The 17516-nt window shown below is 43.0% G+C and overlaps 1 protein-coding gene across 26 annotated transcripts in view; it reads right to left on the bottom strand.

The window, feature by feature from the left end:
* Positions 1 to 17516, bottom strand: part of mical3a (microtubule associated monooxygenase, calponin and LIM domain containing 3a) — an 80001-nt gene that overhangs the window by 17548 nt on the left and 44937 nt on the right. For 13 of the 26 annotated variants that reach the window (XM_026176603.1, XM_026176601.1, XM_026176611.1 and 10 more), the window contains 21 exons: positions 17177 to 17353; positions 16257 to 16352; positions 15864 to 15947; positions 12222 to 12332; positions 11687 to 11749; positions 11393 to 11506; positions 11160 to 11264; positions 9676 to 9789; positions 9323 to 9424; positions 8198 to 8302; positions 7627 to 7813; positions 6891 to 6985; positions 6673 to 6766; positions 3997 to 4192; positions 3272 to 3534; positions 2900 to 2992; positions 2136 to 2297; positions 1648 to 1710; positions 516 to 590; positions 232 to 345; positions 56 to 135 (listed from right to left, as the gene is read on the bottom strand). In XM_026176603.1, coding sequence (XP_026032388.1) covers positions 56 to 135; positions 232 to 345; positions 516 to 590; positions 1648 to 1710; positions 2136 to 2297; positions 2900 to 2992; positions 3272 to 3534; positions 3997 to 4192; positions 6673 to 6766; positions 6891 to 6985; positions 7627 to 7813; positions 8198 to 8302; positions 9323 to 9424; positions 9676 to 9789; positions 11160 to 11264; positions 11393 to 11506; positions 11687 to 11749; positions 12222 to 12332; positions 15864 to 15947; positions 16257 to 16352; positions 17177 to 17353 — 2493 coding nt within the window. The remainder of the gene's footprint in view (positions 1 to 55; positions 136 to 231; positions 346 to 515; positions 591 to 1647; positions 1711 to 2135; positions 2298 to 2899; positions 2993 to 3271; positions 3535 to 3996; positions 4193 to 6672; positions 6767 to 6890; positions 6986 to 7626; positions 7814 to 8197; positions 8303 to 9322; positions 9425 to 9675; positions 9790 to 11159; positions 11265 to 11392; positions 11507 to 11686; positions 11750 to 12221; positions 12333 to 15863; positions 15948 to 16256; positions 16353 to 17176; positions 17354 to 17516) is intronic. The other 13 variants (XM_026176625.1, XM_026176626.1, XM_026176627.1 and 10 more) reach the window with 11 other exon arrangements.

Here is a 17516-nt window from a genome sequence, read left to right as displayed (position 1 = left end):
TTAGGATTCAGGTAAAAGCCATTAATCGCTTTGAACCTCTGAAGCATCATCTCACCTGGGTTTCAGGTTCTGGGGATGGTTTAAGCGGAAAAAGAACGATATCGTCCTTCTGCAGCAGGCCGATGCTGGATGGTTCTGAATTCACAAAAGGGAGAAGAAAAGGCTCATTGCCTTTTACTTGTGGAAAACATATCTGCGTGATCGTGTAGAGAAACGTTTTGTGACATGTACCCATACTGGAAGCTGTTGCCAAGCTTTCCGATTTCTTGTCTTCCTCGGGAAGCGCTTCATCGTGCTCCGACTGGTGCAAACGAGCCTCAGCTTCCGCATCCGAAGGGATGTCATCTGGAATTTAAACATCACATCAAATATTTCATTATTACACAGCTTTGGAAGTTTAATTATCTGAGTCGTTTCATTTTGATGAAGAGAGTTCTTTGTAAACAAAAATGCTATTTTCCGCATGTTAAACACTTGATGGATTCATTACTGTTTGTAATGTTTTGACTGTTTACCCTGATCCATCTCTGTGCCAGGCTCCATATCTGGACCGTCTGCTTCGGCTTCGAGTACTTCATCTTCGCAGGGCTCTGACATGAAAAAAAGGGAAATAAATGAGTCATTGGAACATTATTATCGTGTCTTTAGACAATAACTGTGAGAACTTTTTTCTGTTTAAAAGTAGCTTGAATGAATCTTTTCTCAGAAATCCTGACAGTGAGGTGGAAAGCTATCGAGGCCGATTTTGAAAAGCCGAATACAAACATTAAAAGGTCGAAAAAAAGGTGAGTAGATTTTAAAAATCAAAATCTATTTTTCTTCAGACAGCATTAGGAAAGAGTTTGGGCAAAAAAAAAAAAAAGAAAGAAAGAAAATCTTTTGCATACAAATCAAACAGTCCAAGTCTTTTAATATGAACAAAGGAGCAGCTAGGCTGCAGCTACATGCAGCAACTTTAAATTAGTAAGCTGAAAATATTTGATCCAAGCAGAAGCACAACCAGAATGTTACTGGTTAAACTGTGGTTAGCGAGCAAAACTGGGAGGGGGCAGTTTATCCATGCAGTTTATATATCAGCTTTAACTACTAGGTGACCGATCTGAGTGCACGGGCACATAAACTACTAAAAGAACTTTGTAATTGGTCTGATCTCTGCCGGAGGTCTTTACTGGGCCTTTAACTCTGAACTCAAGGCTTATACGAGGACTTCAAACAGAGGTGTAGGACTCTCATTCAATTCATTCAAGCTCTTAATCAGCTGATAATGTACTTCAACACCCACATTCTGTGAACTTAATGCAAGTACAAGTGCCATTAAGAGGTGAGCTCCCAAAGCTGTGGTGCCTTGTGGTTTCACTCCCCGGAATATATTACGTTACAGCATAACATACAGAGCAAGTGCAAAAGAAAATACATATTTTGGAAATTAGAAGAGTAGAATGTAAGGTTTGGTTACAAAAGGTGAAACACAAGTGCTGATCTGAACCCAGGAGAGAAAAACCTCGACAGCCTTACAGCAGGCATGCTTGTGAGTTTACTGGTCTCTGCATGTGTTTATGCATGCTCCATGAAAAGAGGCCAGCCCAGCTGATAGACAGAACAGGAGTCTAAGACGGGATGTCAGGATCCCTTTCGAGTCTGTGCTACCTCCGGACAGGGACTCCAACCAGACTCTCACTGCCTCGTGTCGGGCGGACGTGTGGGCAGGGGCTACATTCAAACCAGAAGATACAGAACGACGAGGGATAGATGGCGGGGAAATAACAGTAAAGCAATTAGACACATGAGAAACAACATGGGAGAACACAAAAGAACAAAAGAGAATCAAATCAAAGGAACTGACGAGAGGGTTAAATGGCGCGCTGGGATGCGTTTGGAGAGCGTTATATTCGCCCCAGAGGAACAACAGTGACTCTGAATGACAACAGGCTCAACACAAAATTAGACATTCCGAGAAATAAAGCAATGTTACACAAATGTACAAATCAGAGGTAATTCAAAACAACAAGCTGGGGTCCACCTGTGGCAGACACAGACAAAGCAGCAGCAGCCACACTTGCAAAATGAGACACCCTGATCCTGAACATGGCGAGACCCACGGCCTTCCCAGGCGTATAGGCCCCCGGGTGGGTTACCTGCAGAGGAGGGCTGCGTGAGCTCAGAGGGCTGGGAGAGTTGGGAGGCTGAGGCCAGCTGGCCATCATCCTTGTCTCCCTCAGACTCCAGATGTGCTCTCAAACCTGGAATGGCGCTGGGATCCACAGGCTGCAGGACTTGTTGGATGTGGAGACTCCTCGCTAAATGTAAGTGTTGTGATTTTGTATTTTTGCGTGGCGTAAAGTTGTGTGAGTTAGGAGAGGAAGATAAAGAGAGATGAGGGTAGTTGTGGAAGAAAGGAACAGGGGGGAAAAACAGGGCAAAATGGAAGAGAAAAGGCAGAGAGACAGTTATACAGTGACAATGGGAAAAAAATCATCAAAGAGAAATGAAGGGCGGCTGCATGCAATACACTGCAAAACGCCAAACCATAAAAGTAAGCTTCAAGGGTACAAAGCTTGGAAAAGAAAATAATAACACATTTGTTAAATATAACAGTTCCGTCGCACAGCTGTAAAACATAACTGCAGCGCCGTGGGGGAGATAATCAGATCTGATTCATCAGATTAGTATTTTAATGCCATAAAGAACTCCAGAGGTTTGAAACAGGAGGTTAGATGGAATGGGACTGACAATGAAAAGGGAACACAGATGAACACAAAACTCACATAAAAACACAACAAACCAAACCATAAAGAAGCCAAAGGCGCGCTTCTTGTAGAAATTATTGAAAATGAAACCCAAACAAGGCAGAATTATTCAAAGTAACTGCAAACACATCCGCAGGCACTTCCGTTGCTACCTTTAAATGTACCAACATCCTCTTCGTCTGTAAGGTACTTCTCCAGCCAAAGGCCTGACTGGAGTTCTCTATCCCAGGGCCAGTAATCCCCCTCTGTCAGCAGGGGGAGACAAAGGCCCCCCAAAAATAAATCAAAAAAGAAAATGACACAGACAGATACATACACGTGCATTGTATGTGGACATGGCAGACAAGCAGAAGAGAGACAAGAGGATGACTCGGTGTTTCAGACAGTGACGGGAACATGAAACAGTAAACAACACGGAGCTCTGAGGTCAAGGCCACTGAAGTCTGGATAGGGTGTAAACACATTAGCATAAAGAAACCATTAATTTCCACTATCACGGGAATAACAATGCAAAACTAATTTACCTTCGCTCGACTCCTCATCTTCTTCGGCCTCATTTTCATCCTCCTCCTCCTCGTCCTCTTCATCTACTTCCCCATCTCTGCTGCGTGTGTCAGCCAAAGCTTCACCCTCTCCCTCCTCGCAGTGATCGCCCCTCAGCTTGGCGTGGAGCTCTACCGCCTCCTTCCACGGAACGCCGCCGAGGTCTGACGGGCTGGGAGGCTGCTCCTCCGCCTCTTCTTGATCCTCCTGCTCGTCCTCCTCTTCCATGTCTGACTCTGAGCTACTGCAGAAAGTAGAGAAAAGGCGTCAGCAAAGTGTTAGGGAACATGAAAGAAAGCAAGTATTTGAGGACAGTACAAGTATGGAGACGTTCACAGCAGCCTGAGGGATTCTGGACTCTTGCAAAGAAGTTTTCTGTGATTCAAAATAGACAAACCGCTCGTTGGTGAACCCCCACAGTTAATCCCAACTAAGATGTTTTTAGCTTCCTCCCACTTCCTTTCTATCCCACTTTATCGTGATTGGCTAACTGTCACGAACAAAAAGTTTAAAGAGTGGGTGGAGCTTCTGTGCGCATAGCCAGAGCTGCTTGCGTGACGCGACTATTTTAAGGACGTCCAAAGAGTTGAAACTTGTTTAAAGTCTTATTAGAGATCGTTTAAACAACTCGCTGAACACTAAACGGCAGAAAGGGTAAAACCGAATATCATAAAAACGAAATTAACGGATGTTGTTAAAATCTTACCTAGAACCCAGGTCAGCATCTGTGGCCTTGTCCAGCACACTGCTCAGATTGTGCTCCGCCAGCGTCTCCTCAGGCACCTCCTCCAGCTCCTCCTCCCTCTGCAGGGACAGACGGTAGTTCTCCAGCTCAATGCGTTCTGGAGTTCCCTTCAGGCGTTTAGCTAGGCTCGGTTCCTGCAGGCCGTTCACTTCCAGCACTGTGGGGTACAGGATCAAGGTAAGAAAGCAGAGGAGAGAGAGCACAGACGTGCAGGTGATGATCAGGCAGGTGCAAGCAGGACCAAACTAAATCCAATGTATTTGTGAACGCTGATGTGAAAACCGATGCAAATTCTGGCAGTGTATGTGTGAAGCTACGTCAGCGACAGCATCAAATCCATCACACATCCAACTAGTAAAATGGTGCATTTTCATCCACATCTGCAGCCAGAACTTTAACCAAAGTAATCTTGTACATTAAGGACAAACTGACAAGGAGACACCGATTTAAGATCTATTACTGAATTTATTGCATTAGATAATATTCCTACAGCAAATAAGATCAACAAACACAAATAGGTTTCACACTTTAAAATAGAGCCATTGTTCTATACTTAAATGTACAAGATTGGTGCCTTGCCTTGTTCCCATTCTGAGAAGCAAACCTTAAAACTGTATGTTTTGACAATATTTCCTCTGGCAAAGGTTCATGACAGTGAAATGGGTTAAAATAGAGTTATCATGGAAGTACAGCCGTCATCTTGTCACTTAGAGATAAATTCTAATTGAAATAAAGAGCACTAGCACTGCTTTAAGGCCAATGCCTTAAAGTCCCATGATCTCATTAAATGTGTGATATTTGACACTGAATCCTGTTTATTTTGTATGTGTGACTCATATGAATGTGACGATAGATGTTTCCTCGAAAACAAGTGAAAAGTACGTAAAACAGCAAAGAAGAGAGAGACTTAAGTTTAAACTGATACATATTTATACTTTAATAACCTGCATCACTAAACACTGTAATTACTTCATCTGATATAGTCCAGGGTTGGACTTCTGTCAGCAGTTGGGGGTCTGTTTTGGTTTTTTTGTGGTTGATTTTGGTTTAGTGGTCTAACTCTTATTATTTTGCAAACACTAATTTAGTGGTCCAAGAACTCCACAGTTGCTGAACTTTGCAGCAGCATGGGATGTCCTTACCATATAATGCATATGTATTTGTGGAGGTGTCTGTGCAGCACAAGCACACATATCTGACGAATGTATAGACCTGCAAAATATTGCTTTGTTCTACAGTACTTTACACTGACTGCAAACCTCCACCAATATATTAGCAGTTGTTTGTTGTCTAATCTTAATGTAGAATATATTATAGTATGCACGGCTGCAGTATGACTACAGTATTTAATAAAGTCTTGCATCTGAAGTTATAAACTACACTTGCCACATTGCGGCAGGCCTACACTTATTAACACTTTCACTTATTAAAGTTTCAAATATTAATTTTCTGCAAAGCTTACCGGTTTCAGCTCTCTCTAGTCTAATCCGTGATTTTATTCAGCTACAGTGTGCAAAGCAATTACTGCAGATGAGACGCACTACGTCGAGCAAATACAAGTGGTTCTGGCAGGAATCTGTCGGGGGGTGAAAGGCTGAGGAATGCAGGAAGGCAGAGGAAGGGGGGGTGAAAACAAAACTCCAGTCCCAAGCACCAATGCAAGCACTAGTAAAGCTCTCAGTTTTAAGATGCTCTGATCGGAAGGGGAAAGGTAAAGCTCACAACAGCACTGATACAGGCACTTTATCACATATAATAGTGAGTTTTAGGAAGAGGAATACTAATAGGTGCAAAACAACTTACAGAGAAAGAAACACGTCACACAGGAGGAGGTCGAGCTAAAAAAAAGAGCACTCACAGGCCACTCGGGGTTACAATCACCAAAGAGTACAGCTTGGCCCTTCATTAAAAACAGGCAGCTCTATAGCAATCATTAACAGTATATAGAGATTGAATGTACACACCAGTGGGTAACTGATATATTTTTTTGGGGGGGGGGATTGGGGGCTAAGAAAGCTAAACTTTACTTCCACATTTCACAGTAAAAGCCAGAATAGCAATGAGGAGGTCTATGCAAAGGGTTAATGGTGCTGCCTGGAGAGCTGACCAGAAGGAATTCTGAGCAGCTCTCTATAATTTCCAAGCCAAGAAACAAACAGGTTTAAGATGCACCATTCACTTCTAAGATTATGGCGCCAGAGCACTGTTTGAATCCATCTGCCAATCACAAGTCATAAAGAGACTGCCAACAGAAACAGAAAGAATGCTGCATCTTCAGGAAATAATTCAGCAACTGAGAGACTCACAGTATTTACAGGACCATTTTGAAGCTTTGGTCACACAAACTAGATCTATATACATCCCACTGACAGTAGTCGGCAAAGAGAAAAAGGAAGCAAGGAAGGAAATAAGAAGGGACACAAAAGTCATGCTAGAGGAGGCTGAGCAGGACATTGATGGTGAAACAGCAGAAGAGGTAGATGCAGTAGGTAAACAGGAAGGGAGAATCTAAGGGGTTGTGTGCCACCTGGTGGCAGGTCCGGGAGAGAGTGCGGCGGAGGGTGCCTAGCTGGACTCCCACACCCACGGCCAGACGCCAGGGCGCAGCCGCCACAGCTAGATAGGAAAGTCGAGTACCTGAGGGTTGGAGGTCAGCCGAGGGGGCAGCTGCTGCCATCGCCCTTCCAGGGGCATCCACGGTCGTAGTAGGTATTTGGGGGGTCTGATTCTCCTGCAAATGACACAAATGATTTTAACATCAGCCCTGCTATCGGAGATATGAGAGCACTCTCAGAACATTTTTCCAGCCCTATCCTGATTTCCACCAGGATTTCTTCAAGTAAATAAAAATGGACCTTGGCTGTGACTGGAGCAGCAGAGGGAGCAGGCCTCTTCCTCTGAGCATACCCAGACAGGCGGTAACAGTAGTGGGGCTTGCAGTAAAATTTTCCTGTAGGAGACACACAGAGCATAAGCAAATACATTAAATGCACAAATAAACGCATTCGGCAAATTTCACCTCACGGAGTCTGTGGGCTGCATCTACTCTGTCGGAAAAAATCAATTCCTTTGTCTCAAGTGCATTCAGAAAAATCAGGAGGTTCTGTTCCCACAGCTGACCGTGAAAAAGCTACTGTCCCACTGAACAATCTGTTGCCTGTCCTTAAGCACAATAGACACCTCCCAGCATGGAAAAATATGGAATCATAAGACTGCACTGAGTCCGAGGTGGGGGTTACCGCAAAAATCTCTTACAGCTGTCTTTTACATATTTAAAACCAATAAATTTTGAAAAATTATGTGGCTGTAACTTCATTTTTTGAATCAGAAGATGGCTCTGCTGCATTCCTCGGCTCAAAAAAAAAAAAAAAAAAACAGGCTGAGAGGCCATGGCGTGAACACACCACAGGAGGGCAGCAAACGTGCACACAGTCAAAATCGTTTCTAGATTGTATGTCTTCAAACGAAGAATCATCTTTGCAGCTTTACACTTTAGTCATTATATCGTACTCAAGATCATTTCAGTCTATTTCACCTTGTAGTTAATGAAATATAAGCACACGTGGGGCTGAAACCATTTGGAAAGCTTACCGTCCTCGACATCAAACGCATAAGAGGACAGTCGTAGAGTCGTGCCGCAGTAGTCGCACTTGAAACAGCTGCGATGGAAGAACTTCCCCTCGGCACTCAGCCTTTCCATCACGTACACGCGTTTTCGGCAGAAGAAACAAACATCGCTGCCTCCGATGTTGACAGGGAATTCTTTCCTGAGCGAGCCCTGCAAGGGAAAAAGTACTGAATCAATCTTTATTTATAAATGAAGAGAAACGTTCAAACTGGTGCACAAGGAGAAAGTTATTGTTAAGCCAGACGCTCACATCAGGTCACTACAAATGTTTGAAGGATACAGATATTATTTACAAGCTAATGATTCCAAAATACAGCAATTCCAAAGTTATTCATTAGTGAGAGAGGGATGCTTGCAGGCGAGCAGCAGTCCAAATTACAGGGACTCGTTGGGAAAACACACTCTGCAGCTACGGGAGAGAAGGAAGTTCAAATGTGGTAAAAGGAGCACAATGTGCAAAAAACACACTCTCTGGGAAGCGCTGCAGTGATCTGTGTAGCCACATGCCTTCTACTCTACAACCCGAGTGCTTACCAAATCCCTCTTTTCAGGTACATGTGTGGGCTTGGGAGACTGAAGCTGACTGGCTATCTGCTCGGTCAATGAGCTAACGCCCCCTGTGTACATCCTTACATACTGCTATCAACAGCAATGAGAGAAAGAAAGAAAAATAAGAGGACAGGTAGAGAAACATTAGAAATGATGGATGAAAAACAACGTGAAAAACAGAAGGAAGAGGTGTGTGTGCGACAAGTGCTCAAACACAGCAGACAAACAATGGTGTCTAACAGGGAATTTACACAAGACAAAGGAAGCGTTTGCACGCTGGACTGGTTGAGTGTTCAGACGTGTGTGAGGCTCCACCAAAAGCAGCGAACACAGTTCCTGAGAAAAACCTCAAAAGTTTCATGTTGGGTTTACTACCAAGAGCTGGATTTGGAAAAAGATCAACTATCACAGTGTTTAGACAACTCGCTTAAAGCAGTCATGCAGTTTTTATTCGCTTGCACACACAAAGTCACTCATGCTGCACCGTAAATATAAACGAGCTGCAATAATCTGTAAAAATCTGCAAAAATCTGCAAAGCTGCGTTGCTAATTCCCAAATTCAGCAAGTGCTTGGCATATGAGATCATCTTTGGGTCGAATTCTGAATTAATCTACACCAGGATTAGATTTCAATCTATGAAACCTCAAAGAGCTTTAAAAAGGGAAGAATCTAGGTCGACTGTAGCATGTGGCAAACCTAAGCCACGAAAACTATTACTGTGCACCGCTCTGCTAAATTGAAAGTTAGCTCGTCAACATGGGAATTACACTAGATGAGATTTTTGCTGCCAAGCTGCTCTTAAAATCCAAATCAGCTACTGAGTACAAATAAGCGTGGGAATTATAACAGAGTTCTGCTAAGATTACTTTAATATCTGTTCAGACACAGTGACGGATCACTCGCACTCACTAATCACAGCAAACGTGCTAAACAAATGAGTTTGCTCGCATTTCTAAACAAGCAGCCCGACTTTCAAGCAAACATCAGGTGAGATCACGTTAAGCGACTTGTGCTGGAAAGTGAGGTGCATCATCTTCCTGACAGGCCAAGTGCACGTTTAGTGTGTCAGCGCCACGACACGCCATTCCTTCCAGGCATAAAATGACTACCTGTCTCAAGGTGTCAGACGTGGTGGGGGGAGAATCAGGGGGACTCTGGGGGCTGGCCAGGCGCCACTGTTCCATAAAAAAGCGTGATGGCTTTTTCTTAGGCTCCAAAGAGGGAGAGAGGAGAGTTATTAGAAGTTCAAGTAAATCTAAAGAAGAATACTAATGTATTCAACTGAGAAGATATTATGATTTACTACTTATTCTGTAATATCCTGCTGTAACAACAGCCTCTCTTTCCTCTAGAGTCAGTTAAAGACTTAGGTGAGACAAAGTTGACCCAAAAAGTGCTTTTGTTAAAAATGTACAAATATTTAAACCTGTAATCATCCATCTGTGTCGATAGTTCGAGTCACCTGTTGTTTGACTGGCTTGCCCTCAAATTGTAAAGCAAGTTGATCAGCCCTCTCCTGAATACTAAGCACACACAAGGGCATTTGGCCATCAGAGTCCAGAGGCTTTGCTGGCTTCTGCAGAGAAATCACCAAAGGGACGTATGGTGAGGAAAACGTTGCTAAATATGAAATCTCCTTTTCATTGTGGTAAAAGCCATAGACTGCTGTCATTGTTCTCAGATTCAGGCTGACAAGCCTTTAATTTATGCAGTGAGTAAATAAACAATGAAAGCAATTTCCTTTAGTTAGCGAGTGTATTCAGCACAAAAACAACAGATATGAGATACTTAAGCATCGATTGGCAACAATCAAGTGAGCCTTTAATTCCTGTTCGTAGGGCTGCCACGATTAGTCGACTATCAGAATCGTCGACGACTAATTTAATAGTCGACGCGTCGTTTGAAGCTTTGTAAGATCACAAAAGCCGCAGGAATAAGTGGTAGGATTTAAGAGTGTAATAATGGACTGAAACAGAAGATGGCAGCACTGCATGTACAAGGAACCAGCTGCCGTTAAACCCCAAAGAAGAAGAAGAAGAAGAAGAAGACGAAGCTGTATCCCAGAATTCATAGCGCAGCCCAGCTCAGTTTCCAACAATGGCGGCAGCTAGTTAGTTTTAATATTACTCTTATTATTCTTTCTGGGTCACAAAATAAACGTTTAACATATTTTCAGGCGAGAATGTAGCTGTGTAAACCTCAAATATCTGCTCAGTTTATCAAGACACCACATATTTTCAAAAGCGCTCCGAAGTTTTCGGAGACGTCTGTTACCCACTAGCTCGATAGCTAGCAGGGGGCTAGGTCACTAGCGCCGTGAGAACACCGGACTCCTGGCAAATCGTTTTCAAACCCACCGTGTTTCGCTACTCAGGTTAAACATGATATATAAGTCACTTAGATAACTTAAAAATGTTATTGTTTGGCTTTTTTCAGTGTTTTATTTGTTCCTAAGTAAATCGGTTTGGCTGAGATTAAAGTTATAGTTTTTACACAGCTGAATAAACGTCAAGCAGACAGCTGATTATCAGAAGTATGAGATGCTGGAGAATTTACTCCGGTGTCCTGTTATATTTTAGATAGCAAGGAGTTTATTAAACTTCACCGAAACAATCTGCAAATGTCATTAAAATTTAACAAACTATCATCTTGTCTTTATTTTTAGTTAGCACATACCTTAAACACTTAAAGCTGTAAGCTAATGATAGTTATATAAGAGCAGATGCTGCTGGTGCAATAAGCTGTACGTTTTACGTCCAATGGATGATGATCTGATTAGTCGACTAATCGCAAAAATAATCGGTGACTAGTCGACTATCAAAATAATCGTTTGTGGCAGCCCTACCTGTTAGTAGCAAAAATCTTTCTATGAGTGGTAAGTTTCCTGACATGCCACAGGTTGAGTCTCAGTCCACAGCATCCAAGAAATAAAAAATAAAAAAGAACCTTTCTGGCAGAGTCAAGAGAGGAGAGTGGTGAACCAGGAGCCCCAGTCAGGCCTCGGGACATGTACCACTGCTCTAAAAAGAAACGGGACGGCTTTTTCTTAGGCTTCGGGGAGGGAGAGGGAAGGGGTGACAATTAGCCTCCAATACCATTAGCGTGCTTTCTTGGATGTAGGCTACAAAATGAGGCAAATAAAACACTTAGAAACCGCAATTTTCATGTACAGTGTTCACCTTTGGTGGTTTATCGGGTTTGCCTTTAAACCTGGAGATTAAGCGCTCAGCCCTCTCCTGTATACCAGGTATGCGAATGGGTCCTGGGTCAGTTGGGTGCAGTGGCATCCACTCCTGTCAAGGGAGCTCAGTTGAGACTCGATTTCTTTTGGTGGAGCTAATGAGCGACTTGTTTAATATGTTGACATTTTTTCTTTAAAACAGCTTATTACAGATACTCGAGCCATAATCTGAGTAACCACTGAAACAGAAGCGGCAGAGGTAAGACGACTATGAATGCAGTCGGTCATTTACCCCGTGTGCCAGAGGCCTCTCATAGTATTCAAGTTCCTCTTCTTCCAGACTTTTACATTCATGCTTGAAGACAGAAATGAGCAGACACACACACAGTGTATTAACACTTCAGTTGGCACCGAGCGCACAGACATGAGCATAAAACACAGTTGCTGACTATCATTTAAAGAACAGCTTGTAATGCAGGAACCCTGACAGTGCTTGACAATAAATCAAAATGAGCCCAGGTCTCCTGAGGCTATATGTTTACAAGCCATCACACCCCAACAACATATACCAGTCAGCATGAAAACAAGCTACTACTGTGATAATAACAGACACCACCCACTCACAAGGGAAGTAAACAAGACTGAAGCCCTCTTGGGGAAACACGGCATTTTGTTTTCATCTATGCTACACACTGCAGAGGCCAAATCAGGGGTTCGGGACACATAATTAGAGCAGGAGAGTAAGGGGATACTAAATGGGTCGGCCATGGATTTGTGGCCGAAGACAGAAAGACACAAACAGACACAGATGGCAGACTGCGTGTCACCTCTGAGTGGAGAGAGAGCGAGGAAGTGGAGGAGGAAGAAGGGAGCAGAATGGTTTTCTTTGGGCAGCTCCGAGAGCCCGAGCTGTACAGCTGGTCTGCGCCACTTCTGGCCTTGAGAGATGAGGGGCAGGAGCAGCAGATGATGATGAAGAAAAAAAATAATAGGTGAGCTATTGCTAAACGTGAATATGGTTGAACTTCAACTTATCACATCTCACACTGCATTGAGATATCATAGTGCTTTACAAAACCTGTAAGAATAAAAAGGTTACATTTGTAGCAGCTTATACATATGACTGAGAAGTAGTTAATAGAATTAGTGTAGTTTCCCAGAGGAACCCACCCGAGGGATTAATAAAGTTCTATCTTATCTTATCTTACTTCCTTTTTGTTAGGCTTAGTCACACAACAACCATATCAAAGCCTGGCGCACGCACACACACAATCTGCATAAGGCAAAAAGCCTAAAAACCCCTAAAAAAAAAGGAAAGACAGTTGAAATATGCTCCAGTGGTTTTATAATTAACCTCAAAATAAAGTTTAGCATGGAAAAATTCTCCAATATTGACAATTAAAACGTCAAACCGCGTAGCATATAAGAGCGACTTTCTGAGACATTTCCATTCCAAACACTCTCCGTAGAGAAGTACTTGGGATTATCAAGATTATTTACAGTCTTTCCAATCGACTTTCAACTAATTTACTCAGCAGCTGGGGACTTACTGTGTACTGAGAGGGAATTTTAAAACAGCAGTGAATTAATTCTCTTTAAACAGGAGAATTTGAGGCCTTAAATCAGTGCTTGTGATGTGAATGTGTAATCTAGTGAAGAGACAAGAAAAGGCAACTTCAGCAGGTGTCAGCAAGGGGAAACTGATTCTGGCAGTTAATGGTGCTCTGTCGACCTGAGTTAGGCCAGCCAACTATACTCAGCGGCCACTTTGTTAATGAGAATCAGCTACACATATGGCGACAACCCAAAGCATTTATGCATGTAGACGTGGTCCAGACTACCTGCTGAAGTTCAAAATGAGGATCTGAATGCAGAAGAAAAGGGTTTTGAAAGTGGCATGGGTGTTGGTGCCAGACAGGCTGGTCTGAGTATTTCAGAAACTGCTGATCTACTGGGATTTTCCCTCACAACCATCTCTAAGGTTTACAGAGAACGGGATGGAAAAAGAGGAACCATCCAGTAATCAGCGGGACGGGTGAAAATGCTTTGTCAGAGGAGAACGTCCAGACTGCTTGGTAGGGCAGGGCCATATCGGTATAATGTTAGGCAATGACAAGACTATGAAATATCGCGATAGAATATGGGTAAAACACGCATGCGCAGTGCCTTTGTTTTCATACGCACATGGCGGAAAAAGCTTGGCGGCGACGCAGAATGAGAAGAGCGAAAGTGGATCGTTGAATGAAACGGATGAACTAGAACTGGTTTGTAAAAATGCTGCAACTTCAGTGGTGTGGAACTGGTTTAGCTTTCGTCCGTCAGATATACACCTAATCACATTTTTTGGTAGCGCATGCTAGCGGGCCGTCGTTATTACCGTGTTTTTCGGAAAATACGGCACACTTAAAATCAATCCTTTGATTTTCTGAAAAATGGACCGTGCAGCTTATAATCCGGTGTGCGTTATGTATGAATTCTGGTTGCGTTTACTGACCTCGAATGGATTTTATGTACACGGCGCACGAAAATCTGTCAAAAATGTTGTAGCACGACTTTGCTAAGCTACGAAGCCACTACTCTTGATGGATTGTCGGAGCATTACAGCTGTCGTAGTCAGGAGCCTCGCGGAGTGATACGTACTGTGCTTCAACATAATGTTACCGTATTGTGTGTGTATAACCTCTTTTTAAGTTTTGTGGATATTATACATGGTTATGCTGAGGATATGTCGGCCAGTTTCCACTGGAAACGTCTTTTGGTTAAACTGTCAGCGAGGAATTTGCATCCACACTGTTAAATAGTTATATAGCTTTAATGCACATAAAAAACAGCTGCTTGTTTAAGTGAAAATACATTATTAGTGCAAAAAAACCCATCAAAGTTGTGGAGTTGTAAAGTACTTTGTCTCGCGTCAATTATATCGTCAGTTAGATCGTTATCGCAAATTTTCAAATACATATCGTGATAAATATTTTTGCCCTGCCCTACTGCTGGGAGCAGAAACTCAAATACCCAGTGATTACACACAAGGTATGAAGAATGAACCACACACTGAACCTTGGAGCAAATGGGCCAGCACATCGGGTGCTGCTCCTGTCAGCTAGGAACAGGACATTTTGCACTGACTCGCCAAGCTTGGACAATAGAAGAGCAGAAAAATGTTGCCTGGTCTGATGAGTTGTGACATTCAGGTGGTAGGGTCATAATTTGACTTCAACATAATGAAGGTACAGCCTTCTATTAACGGTTCAGGCTGGTGATGGTATATAGACATGGGGGATATTTTTTGGGTCCTTTAGTACCGACTGAACATTGTTTAAAAATGTACCTGAGTATGGTTGCTGACCACGGACACCCTTTATGCCCACAGTGCCCCATATTATCATGCTGGCTCCTTCCAGCATGAACGGAGATCTCAAACTGGCTTCTTGGATATGACAATGAGTTCATAGTCCTTGCATGGCCTCCAGTCACCAGATCTCAATAGATGGGCACCATCGGGATGTGGTGGGACGGGTGTGTCACATCATAGGTGCGAAATCTGCAGCAACTGTGTGACGCTATCGTGTCAACATTGACCAAAATCTCTAAAGAATGTTCCAGCACTGTGTTGAACCTGCCATGAAGAATGAAGGCTAGAGAGAGTCCAGCCAATCACTGACGAGGTGTAAAAAGAAGAACAGTACTAAAAAGGAACAAGCGGAAAGACTGACGTCGTGGGTGTTTTTAACGGTTATATTTTATATGCTATTATTTATAAACATTGGTTTTCATTAATGTTAACTTGCGTATTTATAGAGACACGTTATATTTTTGAAGCACACTTTTTTTAATTGAAAGTAAACTTCACTATTTATTTTAGTACATAAACCGTCTTCTTTATTCATAGTTAGAGTGCAGAGCTGCCTCCATATCCAGCTGCATTTCTCCATCTGTGACACCAAGAATACTAAAAACTTGTCTGTAAAATATTTTTTCTTTACAAATAATTTGCTTTTTATAACAAAAGTCATTCACTCCTTTTCTTTTTTGCAGTTGCACTTGTGCAGGTTAAAGTCTTAGTCACACAGGACGACCGTGTTTCTGTGGCCTTTGTATGCAGTTGTCTCGATGCATGCTCAATCATCCAGGTAAGTAAATCCCAAAAGGTTGATCCTGTTCATCTGGACATCCAGATGAACAGGATCAACCTTTTGGCCTTTGTATGCAGTTGTGCAGAAATAAACTACCAAACAAAACACAAATATAAATATAGATGTTTTTTAAGAACGTGAAATAACTGGGAAGGTTTTGTTGTGATTAAACAAAAACTTTTTTTGAAACGAAAACAATTTTATTGTAAAACAGTCATGTGATGCTTGGTGAGGCTACAGTCTCTTCCACTTGCTTCTAGACCAAAACACCAATGTATTTAAGAAGGGGAGGCTACATAACTAAATAACTAACCATAGCTAGCTAGCTAACCATACCTGTTCCCCTCTGCTGGGCAACGTCTGACACTTGATCATCTCTTTGTACCGAATGCTCAGCTTCTCCTGCTGCTGTGTGCGTCTCTGAACCAAGACAGGAGAAGCAAGGATGACTGTGACTCTGCTTCTAATTCCATCTCTCTTGGACACAAACAAACACGCACGCACACGAAACCGTGCAGCTATCTGACTGGAAAGTTAAACAGTCAAACAGTTTTGCACACAAGCTACTGTGTTAGTTTCTCCAAATCTCACACAACAGATCTCAAGTCTGCCCACTACAAAGTGGGCTCAGGGTCCGACAGCTCAACACAAAGTGGCTTTCCCCACTATGAAACACCACGGGGATATATGGTTAGTCTAGCTGTTAGTCTCTACAGGGCTAATGTTTACCTTTCTCCATGCTGGGACAGGTGCCAGACGCACTGGCTCTTTCACAGGGGGTGGGGAAGGGGGCAAAAGACGGTCCAGATTGGGCAGCGAGTCCCCCTTTGTAGTCAGTTAAAGATGAGTGACAGCGAGCATGGCCAATTAAAGGGCCAGAATAACCATGCAAGGCATCGTGAAATGGTCCATAATGAGGGTGGAAACCAAGGAGAGAGCAACAGAAAGAAGGAAGTGAATCATGTATGAGTGGAGACGCAGCAGTAGGAAAATATGTCTTCAGAAAAGATAAGGAAATGACAAGACAGCATAAGTGCATCATGTGGGGTGAACTCTATATTTATAGAGACAATGCACAGTAAATGTCATGCAGAATGTAAATAAAAGAACGTTTTTAACCTAAAAAAAAAAAAAAAGCATCACTCTTATAAGACTTTTAGGACCTTATCTGCAATCTTCATAGATTTCAGCGGCACACAAACCAGAAGAAGTTTTCCCAAAACAATTTCAAAACGTCTCTCTTCTCTCCGCCAGCACTATTGTCTACTGTTTCAAAAGCTCACTTCTCCCTCCCACTGCTCTGTTGGTCATCAGTGGCAAGAAATCCAGACCACTGCGAACCAGTTCACCCAAGCCCTCCGAGCCCAGTCAGCACTGTGAGTCCACCCACATGTCCCAGGAACAATACAGAGCCTGACCAACATAAGCATGCGGGGCTCATTAAAACAGTGACCTACAGGTCATGACATGAAGCATGATATTCACATGTTCATCACAATGCTGATTTAAGAAAACAAACACAGTCAGTGTGCAAATATAACCGCAGCTCCTAGAACATCCAGTAGGCCTCTGCATCTTTTCCCTGTGGCTTCATCCTGATTTCCACCAGCTGTAAAACCACAAAATGAGACGACCAGTTTCTTCCATACCTGTCGTTTGAGTCCTGTAGGCTGAGTGGGAGCATTCTCCTCAAACTTAGCAAGCAGCTGGGTGGCCATGACCTTCACTTTGTTGTTGTTCCCCACAGCAGCAGAATCCATTTTTCTCTCCGACAGGATCGCAGGAACAGATGGCCTGTCGTCACGATTGGTCCTCGATACCTCGTCCTGTGAGAAAGTAGTCGGGGGAGAAAAAACACAACAAAACAGCTAAACTTTTTTGGCAATCACTGCCAGTCTAGTGGGATTAATTAGTTGGTTCTGGTTGGCTAGACTGCTCAAGCACTAATCACAAGATCAACATCTGAGACGCTCTGCTGTCAGAAATACT

This window comes from Astatotilapia calliptera, chromosome 7 (assembly GCF_900246225.1).
Source record: "Astatotilapia calliptera chromosome 7, fAstCal1.2, whole genome shotgun sequence".
In the NCBI taxonomy this organism is placed as follows: Eukaryota; Metazoa; Chordata; class Actinopteri; order Cichliformes; family Cichlidae; genus Astatotilapia; species Astatotilapia calliptera.
The sequence above is the reverse complement of the archived record's forward strand: the minus strand, read 5'-3'. Positions and strand labels throughout refer to the sequence as shown.